Source organism: Aquarana catesbeiana, linkage group LG13 (assembly GCF_042186555.1).
Source record: "Aquarana catesbeiana isolate 2022-GZ linkage group LG13, ASM4218655v1, whole genome shotgun sequence".
NCBI classification, from domain to species: Eukaryota; Metazoa; Chordata; class Amphibia; order Anura; family Ranidae; genus Aquarana; species Aquarana catesbeiana.
The window spans coordinates 180,674,104-180,695,204 of record NC_133336.1 but is presented as its reverse complement, the minus strand read 5'-3'; the positions used below and the strand labels follow the sequence as shown (position 1 = coordinate 180,695,204).

Genomic DNA, 21,101 nt, shown 5'->3' with positions numbered 1-21,101 from the left:
TTGGGGATTGTAGTCCCCCTGTCACTCAGGCCATGCTGGGAGTTGTAGTCCCCCTGTCACTCAGGCAATGCTGGCAGTTGTAGTCCCCCTGTCACTCAGGCCATGCTGAAAGTTGCAGTCCCCCTGTCACTCAGTAAATGCTGGGAGTTGTAGTCCCCCTGTCACTCAGTAAATGCTGGCAGTTGTAGTCCCCCTGTCACTTGGTAAATGCTGGGAGTTGTAGTCCCCCTGTCACTCAGGCCATGCTGGGAGTTGTAGTCCCCCTATCACTCAGTAAATGCTGGCAGTTGTAGTCCCGTCACTAAGGCCATGCTGGCAGTTTTAGCCACTCACCTCTGAAGCTCTCTATCGATCTCCCCAGTCTTGGTGACAATTGTCTCCCTCACAGCGTTCTCCACTGCCCGCACCTGGAGTTCATGGCCTGCAGGGTGAGGATCTGGCTCGGCACTGCAGGGGCTACCACACTACTCTTGGCCCTCCTGGGGGCCCTGGCATCCACCCTCCTCAGTCCGCTGCAGAGCACCAATCTCACCCAACCCCTCATGTAACTGGAATACCACCGCTCTATGGTGGGCGGATTCAGGAGGAGGGGCCAGGTGCTGCTCTGTGGTGGACGGAGTCAGGGGGAGGGGCAAGGTGCCGTTCTCTAGTGGCCTAAGTCAGGAGGAGGGGCCGGGTGCCACTCTGTGGTGGGTGGAGTCAGGAGAAGGGGCAGGGTGCCGGTGTTCTGCCGAGAAAGTTCTGCTCGGCGGATAAGGACCCCCCTCTACTGCGCAGGCACTGCGCCTGCGCAGTAGGATCCGGCGGAAATAGCCGAAGGTGAATAGGTGAAAATCAGCTGTACACGGCGCCTGTAAGAGGGCCCCTCGCGGGCTCGCTTCGCTCGCCACGCTTCGCTCGCCACGCTTCGGGCACGGCCTCGCTTTGCTCGGCTCTTTTTTATTCCCCCGCTAGGTCCACTTGGATGGTTGGGAAGGAACCTGGACCTAGGGCGCAGGTGCCGTGTACAACTGATTGAAGATTTTGAGCTTCGGCTATCTCCGGGGGGGTACAGGGGGGGTCCTTATCCGCTGAGGGAACTTTCTCGGCAAGACACCGGTCTCCGGTGGCTGGAGTCTGGTGGAGGAGCAGGGCGGTGCTGGTGTGGTAGGCGGTGTCAGGGTGGGGCAGGGTGGCGCTCTGTTTGTGGGGCGGAGTCAGGAGGCTGAAAGCGAGTATCGGCCCGCCCATCCCTGACATCAGAGACTAAATCTGACAGCTGCACTTTGCCTCATTGCAGCCTTACCGCTGCCGGCTCGCCCACCAATCCCTGGGTTGCCCACCAATCACTGGATGTGCTATATCTTACAGCATACTACTGCAGGTCCTGCTCTGCATGGAGTAATGTGGGACAAAGCCCCTGTAGTCCGGAACCGCGGGACAAAGGTGTCAATGCGGGAAAGTCCCACCCAATCCGGGACTGTTGGGAGGTATGCTAGTAGGGTGGGGCTGACTTCTGTGTCGCTGTAAATTGCAGTTATGAAATGCAGTCTCATATTTTGAATGTCGGATGAGCTAGGGTTCTTACCTCGTGTCCGTCACAGGGGAGTCCCATTAAAAAGAAAAGATTCAATAATGTCTGCACCAAACATTACGTTTCTTTATGTTTGCAATTCTTTTATTCTTCAATGTTAGGTAGAGGGATGGAGGGTTAGGGGGGATTCAGGTACCTTGTATTGCGGATCAGGTTATTTCTTCTAGCCAGAGGACAAATGGTTTCCTCAACTGGATATAGCATTCACCGGATAGGTCTCTCTCACTGACCTAGCAGCCGGTGCAATGCTCGGACACAGACTTGATGAAAAAAAGAAGTATAATCGTTGTGATCGTTACACAAGTCCTCTGCCACAGAACGGTGTAACCAAACTTTTAACCACTTCCCACCCAGCCTATAGCAAAATGACGGCCAGGTGGTGGTTCAGTTATCCCGACTGGGTGTCATACAACGTCCTTCAGGATAACAGCCGCCTCGCGTCCGTGGGGGCGCGCTTTGCAGCGATCGGTGGAGCTGTGTGTCAGTCTGATACACCGCTCCACCGATCTCGGTAAAGAGCCTCCGGCCGAGGCTCTTTACCACGTGATCAGCCGTGTCCAATCACTGATCACGATGTAAATAGGAAGAGCCGTTGATCGGCTTTTCCTCACTCCATCTGACAGACGCGAGTAGAGGAGAGCCGATTGGCGGCTCTCCTGACAAGGAGGGTCTGCGCTGATTGTTTATCAGCGCAGCCCCCCCTCAGATGACCACACTGGACCACCAAGGAAGTGAGCAACATGTGGATGGCAAGGTATGTACCCCATGGCCATCCACATGTGCAAATTATGCCCAATCTGTGCCAATCAGTGCCCACAAATGGGCACTGATTGGCACCAGTATGTACTAACAGGCATCAGTTATGCCCAGCAATGCCACCCATCAGTATCATCAGTGCCACCCATCAGTGACATCAGTGCAACTCATCAGTGCCACCTGTCAGTGCCAATCTATGCCCATCAGTGCCCACCTATCAGTGCCCATCAGTGCCCATCTGTGCCACCTATCAGTGCCACCCATAAGTGCCCATCAGTGCCGCCTATGAGTGCCCATCACTGCCGCCTATGAGTGCCCATCAGTGCCGCATACCAGTGCCACCTATCAGTGCCCATCAGTGCCACCTATCAGTGCCCATCAGTGCCGCCTATCAGTGCCTGTCATCAGTGCCCATCAGTGCCACCTCATCAGTGCCACCTTATAGGTGCCCGTCAGTGCAGCCATATCAGTGCCCATCATTGAACGAGAAAACTTACTTATTTTCAAAACATTTTAACAGAAACGAAGAAAAAATTGTTTTTTTTAAAAAATTTTTGGTCTTTTTTTATTTGTTGCGCAAAAAATAAAAATCTCAGAGGTGATCAAATACCACCAAAAGAAAGCTCTATTTGTGGGAACAAAATGATAAAAAATTTGTTTGGGTACAGTGTAGCATGACCGCGCAATTGGCATTCAAAATGCGACAGCGCTGAAAGGTGAAAATTGGCTTGGGCAGGAAGGTGTCTAAGTGCCTAGTATTGAAGTGGTTAAGCTAGGTTTAAAGCTTAACTGCACAGTACCAGTTTCTTTCAGCCAATCCGGCGATACTGTCAGATAGATGATCTAGGTTGCAAAATTCGATTGAGTTTCCAAGCTCCTCCTGAGGTACCAGCATACTTTGCTCAGGCACCTTCAGAGAAGTCCTCCCCTGGTCTCCTCAAACCGATTGGCTTTTCCCCGCAAGCAAGACAGCACAGGACCACCCTTTGGATCAGCAGGCCCCAGAGCTCCTGGGCCTACTTTTGCAGTAGCAACGCCTTGAGCCAGCCGGCCCCGAGGCAGCAGAGCTGCCCCGGCCCCCTTTGGCCAGGAGGGCCTTCAGGTCAGGGACCACAATGGATAAAAAGAAAAAAGACCCCAAAACATGACGCCTGTACCTTAAATACCCTTACCCAGAATGCACAGCGAGTGAACCACTCCCACTGGGCTGTTTCTGAGTAAAAGGGTACCCAATGCATCCAGCCTGTTGCATTTCCAACACTTACCGGTGGCCACAGCGACACCCATGGTCAAGTGGAAACTGACACAACCCAGCTGAACTGATACAGAAACCAGTAAATTTACCATAATTAGTCTGAGCTAAACTGCAGCTTCAGACAAACTTAATTTCACACAGATAGCACCTGCCCATCAGGAGCAGGGCGCTACAATAATAATAATCAAATGTATTGATTGCATTGGATTAAAGCTGAAAATTAGGTATGGATTATTTCATAGTTGCATTGGTGTAACTTGGACCAATTTAAGTATGTATGGACGATCCCCGTGGAACTTGGAAATCAATGTAGTAGATACTGCTTAGATCCTGGGTTCCATCCTAAGTAGCTGCCCTGCTGCTTAGTCAACATAGGGGGTCCAATGGCTAGGGCACCATTCAGAGAATGTGAAACCAAAAGTGCAGCACCTAAGTGATCAAGAATGAATGTAACCATCTTATAATTACCAACCAGAGTGTAAATAATATACTTATGACAAAAATGACTTAAAAATGTGCATAAAAAATCCCACAAACATGTGACTCTTCTTAGTGGTAAAGAATAACACCAACAGTTGTCCGTTTGTAGTATTCGTCCAACAGTCCAAATATATCACCACACGTTGCTCAAAACCACCACCTATGCACACTCACCAGCTATTAAGCTGCATCAGAAAGGCAAAAGACAGTGTTTGTTAGCACAGACAAGGCATCACAGTATGGGAATCTATCCGCATTGTAATTCTCCACTGGCATAGGGGGCTGCCAGCACCACCGATGTATCAAACCTAGGAGATACGTAAACACGCAGTTCCTCCCAACTCATTTTGTCTTCAGGGGATATTAGAGTGCTGACCCATCTTTTCCTATCCTTTAAATAGCCTGCTAAACAAGCTGCTCTTTGTGTTTAATGTCGGCGCCATTTTCCTGGACAAATAGAAGACAAACTATGGCGGCCATATTTAATTAGTCCCAATGCCATCTGTCACTCTCAGGGATCGCCAAACTACGGCCTTCCAGCTGTTGTGGAACTACATGTCCCGAAGCATTACAAAACTGACATTTACAGACATGACTAGGCATGATGGGAATTGTAGTTTCGGAACAGCTGGAGGGCCATAGTTTGGAGACCCCTGGATCTATACTCAACAGGAAATGCATCAGCGTCATTTTCCTGGAGTCCATACAAAAGACATAATATAGCAGGCTGCAAAGATTATGTGGTGTTTAGCGCCCCCTGGGGGTGCTCCAAGTATCACTTTGGTTGTGGGACTCCATGGTAAGAAAGGGCACTAGACCATGATACCACCTGCTTTTTTCCACAATATACCCCATTGGCTAGACCTTTTGGCCAAGACCAGGGCAATTTTTGTTACCGGGCCAGAATGCCTAGCCATTGTCATATACAATGGCACTTTTTATTTATTTTCTCTCCACAAGTCTGTCACTTAACTTTTTTGTGTGTCACCTTTTCACTCAGGATTGAAGGGTGTGGATCTTTGGGCCTACCCTGAAGTCTAGGGGGAGAATGTGTGACTGGTTCCTTCTTCCCTTGTCTTGGGGGTCTCTCTCTTTGGGAGTGTCCCTCACCTAATACTTGTTGGTCAGCTTCAGGAGTGGGGACCAATGACACACCTTAGTGCACTTTTTTGGTTCACTATGGTGTTTTTTTGCACACTGTGGGTGGCAAAAAAAAGACCCAGTACAAGACAAGAAGCATAAAAAAAGTTCCACTAAACACTGGTATTGGTGGCCTTTTTTTTCCTTTTTTTCAAATCATTTAGAATTTTTTCCTTTACAAAAGTTCACTTTACCTTCTGCAGTATCTCCTTTGTCAGGATAGTCTTGGCAGAATTTTCTTAGAGAGATATTCTTTTGGTCAGCAGGGTTGTGTACTTTACACAGGACCTCTGTGCTCCAGGACTCTGGCTGCAGTGATATCTGGATTGTGTCTCCAGAATTATTATACAGCTGATAATCATTAGAGTCTCCATGTCTATATTTCCAGGTATAAGACAAGGATGATGTGTTTGTTGGGACGGAACACCGAAGAGTCACATTGCAAAAGTCGCTGGCCTTAATCTTCTTCTCACATCTAATAGATGGGGTAGGAACAGGTTCTACAGGGAGGAAAAACATTTATGTTACATGTTTGTATTTTTAAAGCAGGATACTACTTTTGACAGCTTTTCCTACAACCTGGCTGGAAATGCTGACCAGGGTTGTTTCACTAAGGCTTTTTGCTTTTCTACCTGAAGAGATGAAAGAAGTAATTTATTTCTGCACAAGCTTTGTCTTTCCATTTGTGCACTTTCTAAGACTACAATATACCAACCTGATCTCTTTTCTTCCCAGGGATGCAACAGAAGAATCCAACCCAGTACTCCCACAAAGACTAACTAGACTCGGGGGCTGCACTGGTGGGAAGAATTACTTGCTTGGTGTGCAATATCTGAGCCATGGAAAAAGAGAATCCAGTTAAATACTGCCAAACAGCTGTGCATTACAAACTCATATTCAACTAGTAGTTATTTTTATAATCTTGCTTCCAATTGGCTGCAAAGAATCCATTAAAAACATCTTTACTTTAGCAAAATGCTGCTAAGCTAGAATGCTAACTGTTTACCAAATGAGTATCTGCATCACATGCAAGTGTGCTCTGTTGTGGAAATTTTTATTAATGTACCGTATTTATCGGCGTATAACACGCACAGGCGTATAACACGCACATTCATTTTAAGAGGGAAGTTTCAGGAAAAAAAACTTACATTTTAAATAAGGAACTTTGAAGCAAAAAAAATGGTCAGTGCCCATCTGCAGCCTCACAAGTGCCATCAATGCAGCCTCATCAGTCCACATCAATGCAGCAGCCTCACCATTGCCATCAATGCAGCAGCCTTTACCATTGCCATCAATGCAGCAGCCTTTACCATTGCCATCAACGCAGCAGCCTCACCATTGCCTTCAATGCAGCAGCCTTTACCATTGCCATCAATGCAGCAGCCTTAGCATTGCCATCGGTGCAGCCTGATTGATGCCCATCTGCAGCCTAGAGGGAACAGGGAGGGACGAGCGTCGACAGATTACATACAGTGAGAATCTCCTATGATAGATAGAACAGTGGTCCAATGGCGGCCCAGGAGACGGGACTTCCTATTACAGAGGCCGCCAAGTAAAAAGGAGATTCTCACTGTATGTAATGTGATGGCGCTCATCCTGCTCCCCTCCCTGTCCCCTCCGAGGCAGCTAAAATTGAAGTATTGGTGTATAACACGCACATGGTATTTGCACCTGATTTTCATGGTGTCAGTTTTGCTGCAATACGCTCATGCGAGCATGTCCGCACTTACAGACGCCGGTGGAGGACTGTTGGTTGTAGAAACCTTCCAGTGGATGTGAGAGATCTGTTCACCGTTTAAGGGATGTTTGCTTATGCCTCACCAAGAAACTGGCCACCTCATGGCGACTGCATTTACGCTCCCGGCAAACAGACCCACATACTTTGGAACAATAGTATAACTGTACAACGCTATGGCTCGCTCAGTCTCATGGAGTATGGTTCGCGCCAATTGTAACAGAGGGAATATGCACATGATCCTGATCAGAACAATGTTTGCAGTGTTTGCACCCGGCACAATGTGAGGCACATTGCTTTGGATGTCTGCGCTGTATTTTGGCAGGAAACTGCACACATTGCTCTGCACACAGCCGATTGTATACATCACTACTGGATATCTATTTTATAGTATACATGTGTCTGATTGGTTCTTTTTGAAGGTATACAAGTGTCTGATTGGCTGATTGTGAAGCCACCACCTTCCTATGTTATCCCTGTTCAACTCTATAAATAAACAAGACCTGCCCTATTCAAGCCAGACACTTGTATACCTTCAAAAAGAACCAATCAGACAATTAATACAACCTAAACTGTTTGGTATAGGTAATTGTGTGATTTGAGTGTTTTGTATAAGTAACTCTATGCTGTGTGTATGAGTGAGCAGTCACCTTTAAAATGGCTGCCGCATATTCATTTGACCATGTGGCTGTGGGGGTAAGTGCAACCATGTATTGCTGATATCACTCACAATAGAACATGTGAGTGGCTTAAGAGGGCTACGCCCTGTAACTACATCCTGTGGGTGGTCTCTGGGATATAGGACTATAGAGTCAATAGCATAGGGAAAGCTCTATTGTTTTGAGCTATGAAAAGATCAAGCATGACACTGTAGGACTTAAGCCCATATACTTAATACCATCCTACCCGTACATACCCTCCCTCCAAAAACATCAGGGATGACTCGGACTAGTTTCTGGAGTAAAATGGCCTTGCGGCCTTTTATTCAAACATATAAATTAACATAAATATATAAATAACTGTATTTTCTTAAATAACTTGTTAAGGTAACTTACTCAGTAAGAACTATGACTATGACCTTGGTCACTGGTACAACCTCCTTAATTTAAAACATGCCAGTCGGAAACCCCTGACACGGCATTATAACAACATACCCCAGTGACCTGGCATTTTAACTCCTGCAGGTTAACCCTTAGGGCCTGAAGGTACCAACTACAATCCCCATCCTTCCATGTATGGGTACCAGCAAAAACTCCCATCATCTGGATGGGTACAATCAAACAACCCCCCATCCTTGGATGGGTACACATGTTACAACTTGTAACAGAACTTATCCTATTCAAGGAACAAACAACCACTGCCAACCATTGGTAGGGTGGGTGGGAATCTCGTCCACCATCGCTCTTAGACTGACGTCACTTCCCCTTCCTACATCTCCTACACTTTCTTCCTGCAGCCCCTCCCCTTCTCTAAAAGGAGAAGTGTACCCTGCAGAGACAGGCAGATGTGAAGTCCAGCACTGTCATGCCGTCCCTGCGCTTAGGGTCCCCCTTTTGGCTCCGTGACTCTCTTGACACTGTAGGACTTAAGCCCATATACTTAATACCATCCTACCCGTACATACCCTCCCTCCAAAAACATCAGGGATGACTCGGACTAGTTTCTGGAGTAAAATGGCCTTGTGGCCTTTTATTCAAACATATAAATTAACATAAATATATAAATAACTGTATTTTCTTAAATAACTTGTTAAGGTAACTTACTCAGTAAGAACTATGACTATGACCTTGGTCACTGGTACAACCTCCTTAATTTAAAACCTGCCAGCCGGAAACCCCTGACACGGCATTATAACAACATACCCCAGTGACCTGGCATTTTAACTCCTGCAGGTTAACCCTTAGGGCCTGAAGGTACCAACTACAATCCCCATCCTTCCATGTATGGGTACCAGCAAAAACTCCCATCATCTGGATGGGTACAATCAAACAACCCCCCATCCTTGGATGGGTACACATGTTACAACTTGTAACAGAACTTATCCTATTCAAGGAACAAACAACCACTGCCACAGTATGAAAGGGGTAACCCCTTACCCTTGCGAGCACCTCCACACACTAAGCCCTCTATGTATGCCTTCTTGTAAGCCTAAAGACCATAGGTCCGTGCCCACCTCATTGAGATGTACACCATCGCTGCGCAAATAACGCCATGTGTCAACCTCCAACTCCCTATGACGAATGGCTAAGCCCCCATTCCTTATTAAAAACCGGCTCACTTCTTTATTAACTTTTATCCTAGCCCTATTCACTTTTTTATCTGACAAAGCCCAGCGCCACGATAGCCTGCCTACCATGTCAGACCACACTAAGACCATCTTGGGATAAGCAGCTTTTAAACGCAAGAAATCGCACTTGATGTCCCTGATAAGGTCCCTCATGGATCTAGCTCCCATGTCATTTCCACCCACGTGCAATAACAATACATCAGGGGCCCTGTCCAGGCAGGAGAATCTATGCACTTCCCCCAGCACCCTATTCCACTGCATGCCCGGAACCCCAATCCACCTGATGAGGGCCTCTTGTCTGGGAATGCGAAGCTGTCTGCCGTTCGGCCGAACGTCCGCTCTCTTGGCCCCCCAAAACACGTAGGAGTGACCGAGTATCCAAACCAGACATACATCTTGACCTGTAAACGAAATAGATAATACAACCTCATGAACCTTAATACCCAACTCCCACTCATAAAACAATCCCCTAAAATTACATTTGAACCATGTGAGGGCGGACATACAGTTTGAATCTATCCGAATCCCATCTGCCAATACGTCTAATCACCTCCTGACTCAAACCCGCCCTAGCAGCCTCTGTGGCCGCCCCATTCCTGAAAGAATGTGATGAAAATTGTAAAGGGTCACATCCCACCCTGACCACACATTTCTTAAAAACCGTTACAAACTGGTATTTTGAAAGACACAAACCGTCCTCATGTATCAAGAAGGGGCCGGTAACGGCAGGCCTAACCTTCATGAAAGCTCCCACAATCCTAACCGGGCATATGCTATGCTCCGCAATCTTCCCAAACTCCAGATATTTCCCTCTCCTTGCTTGATCCGTTTTTGACCTATGAATCCATATGTGGACTCTATCCACCCATACTTCAACCTCCCCGTGGAAAAGCCCGCCCGGAACCTTCTTTGACGGGCTCACCAACTCACTTATCCTCAGCGCCCCAAAAAAGGCCAGCGCGAACGCTGCTTTGAATAGTGCGCATTCGTACTCGGATCTGCTGACCCTTTCCAAACTAAGCATCAACTGCTTAAGCATTTCAAAAGAGACGGGGCGCCTCCCGTCCCTCTGTTTGTAAGCTTTTCTGTACCCCTTGACTGCTTGCCGTAACCAAAATTCCTTCGTATGGTCCCGGCTCCCCTGCCATTTAAAAAGGAAGGCCAAACCTGCCAATTCACGATTGATGACAGCTGCCGAGATACCTTTTTCAAAGTCCCTAATTATAAAATACAGCACTGCCTTGTCCATGTCCGGATCATCAGATCCCATGCCCAAGTCATGCATAAAGGCGAACCACTCCTTCCATACCTTAGAGTAGGCATTCCATGTAGCCATACTCACGGATCGCTGAATCCATTTTGCTGCTGTTCCAAGGCAATGTTCCATATCCAACTGGGACAGGAGACCCCCTGATGATCTGCCTCTGGTGCCAACCTCCGGAACCTGTCCCACTGAAAACGAGACAAAGCGTCAGCCAAGGTGTTCTCGGTCCCTGGTAGATGCACAGCATAAATGAACGCATTCAATTGTAAACAACGAAGTACTAGATGGCGCAAAAGCCTGACCACCGACACTGATGCCGCAGTCAGCCGATTAACCACTTGCACCACCCCCAGATTGTCGCAATTGAAGCGAACCTTAAGGTTTCGAAATGACTTGCCCCATAGCTCCATGGCCACCATAATGGGGAACAACTCCAAGAGTACCAGGTTCTTTAAGAACCCAGCCTCCCGCCAAGCCACCGGCCACATGGCCGCGCACCAGTGGCCCTTACAAAAAGCACCAAACCCAGTTGACCCGGCAGCGTCAGTAAACAACTCTAGGTCCCAGTTGCTGACCGGCCCAGACATCCATAAAGCCCTTCCATTGAAAGACTCCAAGAATACCTGCCACACCCGTAAGTCCTCCCTGTGATCTCTAGTCAGACTCACGAAATGTGTCGGCGCCCGGATCCCTGCAGTAGCGGCTGACAGCCGCCTGCAGAAAATCCCATAGGGATGATTCGGCAAGCGAAGTTTAGCTTACCTAGCAAAGATTGGAGTTGGCGAAGTTGCAATTTCCTAACTCCAATGGTCCCTCGAACTTCCTCTTTCAACTTCGATAGTTTGTCCTTCGAAATCCTGCATTCCATCCTCCTTGAATCTATCTCTATTCCGAGAAATGTGATAGTCGCCGTTGGACCCTCCGTTTTTTCCGGGGCTAGCGGCACCCCAAATCTTTCCGCTAAATACTGCAAAGTCACCAAAAGCATTGCACATATGTTGGAACCCGCTGGACCCACACATAAGAAGTCGTCCAAATAATGGATGACTGAATTGATACCAGACACATCCCGTACTGCCCATTCCAAGAACGAACTGAACGTTTCGAAAAGAGCACAGGCTATAGAGCATCCCATTGGAAGACATCGGTCTACATAGTAGGCCCCTTCCCATTTACAGCCTAGCCATCTGAAACTGTCGGGATGAACTGGCAACAGCCGAAAAGCCGATTCGATATCGGACTTGGCCATTAAAGTCCATATCTCCTAACCCATGAGACCGCTGCGTCAAAAGATGTGTACTTAACCGCACAATCTTCCGGGGCTATAGCATCATTCACCGACCCTCCCTTCGGGAAGGAAAGGTGGTGTATGAGTCTAAACTTGTTTGGCTCTCTTTTTGGTACCACACCCAAGGGGGAGACCACTAACCCTTGTAGTGGTCTTTCCTTAAAAGGACCCGCCATGCGTCCCAATGAAACTTCTTTTTTCAATTTCTCAGAGACCACTGCTGCATGCAGCAAAGCTGACCTCAAATTCTTGGCCTCAGGCGGCACCTCCGCCAAGGCGCAAGGAATGTGAAAACCCTCCATAAAACCTGCCTCCAGCGTGGCGGCCGCTGCCCGGTCAGGGTACCTATTGAGGAAAGGCCGCATCCTTTCCACCCGTACCAGAGTCCTCCCTCTTACCTGAAGTTTCTCCGGCGCGTCCTTTTCCTTTTTTGAAACATTTTGCCAAAGCATGGGATCCCGCGCAGCCGGAACACAAATGCTTGAAACGACAGTTGGCTCCAAATCTGCAAGTTCCCTCATTAAATTGCCAGCAATAACCCCATTTTCTCTCGGCCGGTTGTCCTGGGGCTGCTGAACCTCCGACCCCTGCCTGAAAAAACTGACTAGGGGCCCTCGCTGCCGTCATCAACCTCATCCACAAGCTGATGTCCTTGTGATCCCAGCGTAGATTCGGTCGCACAGCCATCCTCTGACGAAATTGCTCATCATAGCGTAGCCACGCCATGCCCCCGTATGTTCTATGGGCCTCACTAATGGCATCAAGGTACACAAACAGCGCTGAACAATGTTCTGGCGCTTTTTCGCCTACCACACTCGCCAAAATGGCGAACGCTTGTAACCAATTGGAGAACGTTCGCGGGATCAATCGATACCTACGCTTCTCCTCATCCTCCTTTTTTCCTTCCACCGGTTTTAACCTATCCAGATTAAATTTTTCTAACGGCAGCAACGTGAAAATTTCCACGTATTTGCCCTTCCATATTTTTTCCTTTATCTCGGCTTTTAAATGAGCCCCCAAAGAGCCCTCAAAGCAGACATATACCTCGCTCCTTGCCGCATCTGCTAATCTAACTGAATCAGCTTTCTTCTCAGTTGTCCTCACCTGTTCCCCCCGAAGTCGTAGCCACTGCTGTTGTAGAGGGGGGCACCCCAACCACTGAAACAGCCGCCTCCGGCGAAACCTGAACATCACCCGCAATAGATGGGGTGGTCCCTGTCTGCGGGGTATTCCTCTCTGCTGTCCACGCAGTCGCCGGACCACCTCCTGACCCCGATTCAATGCGTGCTACAAGCTCTTTTAGGCCAGTTAACAACTCCCGCAACCCCTCATTCCCTGTTTGGGGCGCTGACACTGACGGTGGAGCCGATACATTCTCCGCCCCCCCTGGCCTGACTACACCCCCCGACCGTGAACTACCACCCTGCACATTTTTTCCCAACAAATTATGTAAAAGAATAGTAACAGGATTAGAAGAATCGCACTCACCGGGCTGCACTGGACTGTGCCCAACAGCGGCCACTCCTGGAACCAGCGATGTTTGATGTCCCTGATCGTCGCCTCCGTCAGACCCGGACAGCTCTCCTTCCGACCGATCGTCGTGCTCGTTCGTCCTGCCAACTTCTCGTTGCACCCCACTTGCGGTTGCAGTGTTTGCCGAGGGCCTGCGGTGCTGTGCTCGGCCACTCCTCCCTTGGATACCGCCAGGCCCGCTGGATACCCCTGGTGACGGACTCCTGCGTCTACTGTTGCGCGGGGTGCGTGCTGACCGTCCATTACCTCCCCTCACGCTGACTCTGGCGTCTCTCTCTGACCCGCTATCACCCTGCGGCGGACTACTGTCCATCTCGGTCGCCCGTGCCCCTCCTCCACTTGCCGCGGTGCGTTCTTGTACGTCTCCTGCTGACCTCTCAGGGGGCTGTAAGCATCTGCGCCTGGCTGGGGGGGAAGAGCCGCGTGCATTGCTGGGCACCCTTCCCCCAGTCCCTCCAACTTTCCTCCGATTCCCCCGGGCCTTTCCTCGTCCATCCCTCTGCCTGACCTGCATAGTGGGTGTCTGGGCTTCTCCCGCTGCCATCCCCCGCTGCGCTGCTCTGGACGAGCCCAAGCCAGCCTCAGGGCTGTATCTCTCCGGTGGACGTGATCGCCGTGCCCTGGGAGTTGGTGCCCCCCCCGCTCACCATCGCCCCGCCGTCCGTGATCAAACGCAGCTGCTGCTGGAGCCAGTCCGCGCCGTTAGCGGCAACCGCCGCTCTGAGCTGATCTACAAATCCCTCCATCGCTGCCATGCTGAGTATAAGGAAGGGGAAGGTGAAGAGTGGTGAGGTGTGCTTCTAATCTCGTCCACCACCGCTCTTAGACTGACGTCACTTCCCCTTCCTACATCTCCTACACTTTCTTCCTGCAGCCCCTCCCCTTCTCTAAAAGGAGAAGTGTACCCTGCAGAGACAGGCAGATGTGCAGTCCAGCACTGTCATGCCGTCCTTGCGCTTAGGGTCCCCCTTTTGGCTCCGTGACTCTCTTGCAACCAGTATTGCTGATTGTCCTGTGTATCTGTTGACCTTCATCTTTCAGAGCTAAGAAATGTTTATATTTGGGAACAGGAGTGTATGTTTAGGTTGTGTTATTTTGTGTTTTATGTAACATTGGCATTTTTTGGATATATTGTTTATTTAAATAACCTATATTTTAGCCCTCTATAGGCCCTAATTAATATGGCCTAAAGTGTTTCGTTTGTATACGTTTAAGTGTTTATTTGGTGTCTCAATTGTGTAGTCAGTTTTTGGGGGGAGGAATTCCGGTTTTCTAGTAAAGAAATCTTAGTTTGTGCTGGTTTTGGCGGGATTGGCGACTGAATTTTAGTTGGTAGTACCACCATTTTGTTGTAGACCGAATTTCATCCGCCATTTTGTCGTAGACTGAATTTCAATTGTTACAAACTAGCATTTTGTTTCTGCTGAATTTTAGTTCTGGGTAAAATTATTCTGCTTTTGGGCCGAATTTCAGCATTTTGTGAAATTAGGTCATCTTTTTGCAGGAATTTCAGTTTTTGGTTTTAGTTGCGTTGTTTCTGTGCAATATTTTAGTCTCGAGTGAAAATAGTGTGTTTTTGTACTGAATTTCGTTTCCAGTAGAATCACTTTGGTCTTTACATTTAATTCCAGTTTTGCCGAGTTTTATACTGTAGTTCAGTTTTGGGTAGAGAGTTACTAGTAGGAGGCATCCCCATTGTTGTTGTAACATCTAGGTACAGATAGAAGGAAGCAACAATATTGTTTTGTGTAGCAGAGGATTTAATTGTGCTTTGTGGTTGTCTGACGAACACGTTTATAGGGCTGTATAAAGTTAGACCGGTCAGGTCGTGTAGAATAGTCGGAAATCCGATGCACGATTGTATTAGCATATAACGTGAGGAGTAGTTTCTAGCAGACCGGTAAGGCCGGATAATAGCTGGAATTCCAGGGGCCGTTATAGTGATAAAGGCGAAAACAATAACAGCTCCGAAGGTAAAGTGCAAGGGGTCTCTGGATGCAGAGTCTGCCAAACAGCGATTTAAATTGTTTGGGCAATGGGTCGTCCATGCAGGGGTGGGAACCAGGCACCCCATTCAGACGGCTGCATAGTGCATGAAATCTGGGTATGGGGCTAAGGCCATTAGACCCCTTAGAAGTTGGAAAACCTTGGAAGTAGCTCAAGCTATGGCTTCAGAAATCTATAATGATGAATGGATTGGATGCGTAGTACATGTTTGTCTGGTTAAAATTTGTTCAGCATGAATTAGGATTTAGCTACTGTTCTTTTGTAGTGTGTATCATTTTAGAACACCGGAAAGAATGTTGCTGGGTAAAGCCTAAACTAGCAACAAACTATTTTTGTCTTTGGTCCAGTTTTTGTCTTGTTTAGTTTTTTTTTTTAAGTAGCATGGTAACTATGAAATGTCACCCTTGCATTTGAATCTAAATGTTTGACTTGCGTCTTATTCTTCTCATTGTTTGTATGTAGTAATATGTTAGAGCCCACCGTGTCGGCCTTTCTACTCGTCGTGGCCATTGTATTTTTGTAGGAATACGAAACTGAGAGTTACGTTGTTCTCAGTTTTAAGGAATGTCAGTGACCATTTACCAATGTACATGTAAAAATGTTGTATTGTTTGCCTTCTTTGTAGGTCAAAGATAAAGGATAGAGTAATAACTTTTGTTACCCCAGCCATAGCAGCGGTACATGCTATATATGAAATTTGTATTGGCATGAGGAAGACTCCAAAAAAAGACACTTGTCAATAGAACTTAACATACATTTCTAGAGGGTAAAATTAGCTATAATTTTAACAATAGGTCTGGCTTTTGCCCCTCCCTCACAAAACCAGTATGGGTATCGGGACAACTAGGTAGCCCACAAGCGTGCTTCAACTTTAGTTTTGGTAAAGGGGATAATTTTGTGGGAACCAGCACCTGTACAGAAGGTATAACAGTTAATCTTATCAATAAAACCCCCCAGCCTTTGTAATAACACCTCTAGACCAGATTACCTCTATTGGAAGGAAGAGTGTGACGTTCAGACCAAGAGAGAAATCCCCCAGTCTATCCTGTTACTACTCAGAGCCCGCAATCATCAGAAATTCCTCTTGTGCGACTCTAACTGGCCCCTACTACTTCTTATGCGGTATTTCAGCTTATAAGGTAATTCCCCCTAATGCAAGAGGTTCATGCGTCCTGGTGAAACTCGTCCCAGCATCTTACATCGCAGACAATCGTGAACAACTGATGGCGCAAGAGAAAGTAAGAGCGGCAGGAAGAGCTAGAAGGGATTTGATCACCAACTCCGACCAAGTCTGGGCATGGTTTCCTGCTGGGACAGGGTGGGGGATTGACCTTATGAAACGATTGAACAATTTCTCATCCATTGTGGATAGGATGTTCAATGAAACCGTTCAAGCTAGAGGGGAGATCTCACAGGAACTATGACAGATCAAGACCCTTCTATTAAAAGATGGCCCTTGATTATCTGTTGGCATTCAGGAGGGGTTTCTGTGAATTCATAGGAAAAGATTGTTGTACCTGGATCGAGGATACTAGTGACAAAGTTCAGGCCCATATGTATAAGGTTAGATCCCTGGAAGGCAGGCCGGAATCCTTTTACGGGTCTGGGAAACTTTGGGGATTTTTTATTTCCCATCGGATCATGGTTGAAAGAAGTAGGGGTATATATACTCATGTTCTTTTTGTTTCTATTCCTCCTATACTTTATGTCGTGATGAGGTGCTCCTGTTGCCTGATCGGACAAGTGAACAGAGCCCGAGCAGTTGATCACATCTTCCTCGCTGAGATGAGCCGCCCTGAAGCCCAACCCACGTACAAGACGCAGGGGATTCCAGACCAACCGGCAATTACTACAGCTCACCACATCATGTCCTCCCTTTAAGTCATCCCTCCTGAAGAACAGAGTCTACAAAGACAGATTAATTTCCAGGTGGAAAAAGAAGATCAAGATTCATCGAGGGACACATGGGAGCATATGATAAAGAGGCGCTGTTGTGGAAATTTTTATTAATGTATATTGTCAGATGTCCCCCAGTGTCAGTTTTGCTGCAATACGCTCATGCTAGCGTGTCCGCACATACAGACGCCAGTGGAGGACCGTTTGTTGCGGAAACTTCCCCGTGGACGCGGGAAGGGATGTTCGCTTATGCCTCACCAAGAGACTGGCCCCCTCATGGTGACTGCATCAACGCTTCTGGCAATCAGACCCACGTACGTGGGAACAATAGTATGACAGTACAATGCCATGGCTCGCTGAGCCTTGTGGAGTATGGTTTGCGCCAGTGGTAACGGTGGGAATATGCACACGGTCCTGATCAGAACAATGTTTGCAGTGTTTGCATCCAGCACAATGTGAGGCACATTGCTTTGAAAGCCTGTGCTGTATTTCGGTGGGAAACTGCACACATTGCTCTGCACACGGCCAATGGTATACGTCACTACTGGATATCTATTTTAAAGTATACATGTGTCTGGTTCTTTTTGAAGGTATACAAGTGTCTGATTGGCTGATTGTGAAGCCACCACCTTCCTATGCTATCCCTGTTGAACCCTATAAATAAACAAGACTTGCCCTATTCAAGCAGGATTTTTCTAAGCTCAACGTGATACCAGCGTCTGTCTGTGTTACTTGGAGATATACAAGCGCGCTTTCCTGGCATTATACAAGAGAGCTATAATTGTGCTTATTAGCGCAACTGAATTATTTGCTTATGGGCGAAGCTCATAACTTTCCACAACAGCTCACTACCAAGAAACTGAAAAGTGAAACTACTTGTGTAGTAACCATGCTTCTAGGACACATCATGATGATGTGTCCTAGAAGCAGGCTGATCAAAGGCTGAAAGGAACTATTATCTGGTAGGACAGTGTTCAGAGGGTTCAGAAGACTTCCTCTTTCCTGCCTCTTTTGCTGATATGCCATGTGGGTCTAAAGCAGAAGGGAGCTGTTTTTTTTAACATGGGAAATATCTGTTTTAGTGGGAAACCTAAAGTATATGTGGTGGAGGGCCCTGTATTTTGTGCAGTGTGTGTGTGTTCTGTTTAATGTAAAACTTTTTATTTTTTAAATTCTACCAATTTGTGTCTTATGCCCCGTACACACGGTCGGATTTTCCGACGGAAAATGTGTGATAGGACCTTGTTGTCGGAAATTCCGACTGTGTGTAGGCTCCATCACACATTTTACATCGGATTTTCCGACACACAAAGTTTGAGAGCAGGATATAAAATTTTCCGACAACAAAATCCGTTGTTGGAAATTCCGATCGTGTGTACACAAATCCGACGGACAAAGTGCCACGCATGCTCAGAATAAATAAAGAGATGAAAGCTATTGGCCACTGCCCCGTTTATAGTCCCGATGTACGTGTTTTACGTCACCACGTTCAGAACGATCAGATTTTCCGACAACTTTGTGTGACTGTGTGTATGCAAGACAAGTTTAAACCAACATCCGTCAGAAAAAATCCTAGGATTTTGTTGTCGGAATGTCCGAACAAAGTCCGGCCGTGTGTACGGGGCATAAGACCTGGTACACACAATGAGAACATCAGATAAATGAGTGTCCAGTTTTTTTGCATACTAGTCTCGTATCGAAAAATTAAGAGGTTATTAAAGTTACGAAAATTCTCGTACGACAGAATACAACTTCGGAAGTGATGTAATGTATTGTATTGCAATGTATTCTTTTGATTCTGAGCATCTTGTTCTTTTCCTTTGTATAAATACTGTACGGATTCAATGAAAGTTGTTTGTTCTGGTATTGTACAAGAAAAATTTTGGTGTTTGTCACTTCGGATAATTTCACATGAACTGTTGTGATCAGCTCTTGAAAGCTGTGTACTAATGATCAGATTATTGGACGATCACTTTGAAAGTGGTATTTTTCATCTTATTTTTTAATGGTGTGTACGAGGCTTTAGCCGGTCTGTGAAATGTAAGTAAGTGTAACAGGGACAAGAAAATTATATTTCTTTTTTTAAATGTTCAGTTGATGAGTCACTCTAGCATGTACCCTAAGTAGTTCACTGGTTCTATTTTACAGTTGGGTTTTTCTAGCCTCTAGGAAGGGTCCTTTCCTTAAAGTGTTACTAAACCCAGGACCCTGCATTCATTATATCTGGTCTCCCACAGCACACAGAACATTGAAATGCAATTATTTTAGTAAATATAAACTGCTAAATACCTTTTCTCATCAGCAGTATATAGCAGTCTTGTGACTTCTATCAGTGTCTGGTTAAAGCTTGTAGGAGGAGTTTTCATTCTTCTCTTATTGTCCTATGAGGCTGCATGACTCCTGACCCTCTGACTGGACAGTGCTGATTGGCCCTGTGCTGATCACATGCACACCCCCCCCCCCCAAAAAAAAAGCCTCTCTGGCAATACACACTAAACTGAGCATGTGCAGAGTACCCACAAAGCTCTGTATCAGTAGATGGATCAGGGACAGTAAAAGAAGGGGAGGATCAAACAGCCTTTTTACACAATGCAGAGGATTAACCTCTTAGGTTTCACAGTGAGCATGAGAAGCATGCTTTACTGCATATACAGACTGTTTTACTGTTTGTGGGTTTAGTAACACTTAAAACTGCAAAGACAGCCTGGAGCTGCTGCTCTACAAACCTTGAACCCAGTTATACATCTGCATTATTGGTCTGCTGATGTACGGAATGTGTAGACATGTGATTTGACCTCAGCTTAGAGAATCTGTTTTTATCAGAGCAGTAAATGGAGATCTGAAGACAAATGCTGACAACTTTAAAAGCCAATTGAGTTGTAAAGGCATACATATCTAAGATCTTCAAGTCCTTGTAAGAGACCTCAACAACGATTTAGCAAATGCACGATTAGTGGACATACAAATCTGACAAAAGCACAGTGTTGAAAAAAATTGAGTTTAAAGTCTATGACCATTGGCCTAGCTGTGTGATAAAGAAAAAAAGACTGCTAAATGTTTTCTATTTACATTATCACAGAATTCAGGAACTTATCTGATTGTAATTGATCATACTGAAATAGTCTAAAGACTTTTGGTGAACATGGATTTATGTTATTGTATATGTTTTTTGCATACCATACACAGTGAGATTGAAGGATGCTTTATGTTGGGTTTTCTCCGTAAAAGTTAAAGTTGCAGTGTAGAGTCCACCATCATTCAGAGTTAGTTGTCTTATCCTCAGAGCTCTTCCATTATCCAGCAGATCCAGCCTTCCTTCAAACTGATAATTTATTACTGTAAATTGATTATTTGTAAAGAATGCCATTATGTGGGTTTGGTAGTTCCAGAAGACTTGTTCTACAGGATGTGATGTATTCACAGATAGTAACAGGAGGATGGACTGATTTAGAAGGCCATTCACTCCGATAGGGACATCTCCTGTACATACAAACACAAACCAGTAAAAAAATGTTAGTTTTTAACCAATAAATTTAGTGTTAAAAAAATATACAAGAAGCCTATGAATTTGTCAGCACACTGATCCATTAACCTTGGAGTGGTCTTTTCCTACACAAAGATGAACATTCTCTAGCCAGCACTTGAAATTAATATTTAAAATATAATTGGCTACTAAGGCAAACATATTTACGCTTATACTTATTAAAGTGAAGTTCCACCCAAAATGTTTTAATTTTTATACCTTGAAGATGGGTTAAAACTTCTGCGGTCTTTGTGTTCATAGATATTTCTCATCTCTTTATATTCGTCTGAAACCCAGGGCTGGATTTTACATCTCAGGAGCCCATAGGTGCAGATTCTCTGGAGCTTTACACATCACTCAAACA

General features: G+C 46.4%; 1 protein-coding gene across 2 annotated transcripts in view; it reads right to left on the bottom strand.

Annotated features, from left to right (window-relative positions):
- Positions 1-21,101, bottom strand: part of LOC141117019 (SLAM family member 9-like) — a 202,549-nt gene that overhangs the window by 25,410 nt on the left and 156,038 nt on the right. Inside the window, exons 2-3 of one of the 2 annotated variants that reach the window (XM_073609590.1) lie at positions 20,392-20,691; positions 5,399-5,704 (exon numbers count right to left, since the gene is read on the bottom strand). In XM_073609590.1, coding sequence (XP_073465691.1) covers positions 5,399-5,704; positions 20,392-20,691 — 606 coding nt within the window. Of the gene's footprint in view, positions 1-5,398; positions 5,705-20,391; positions 20,695-21,101 lie in introns of both variants that reach the window. The other variant, XM_073609589.1, reaches the window with a different exon arrangement.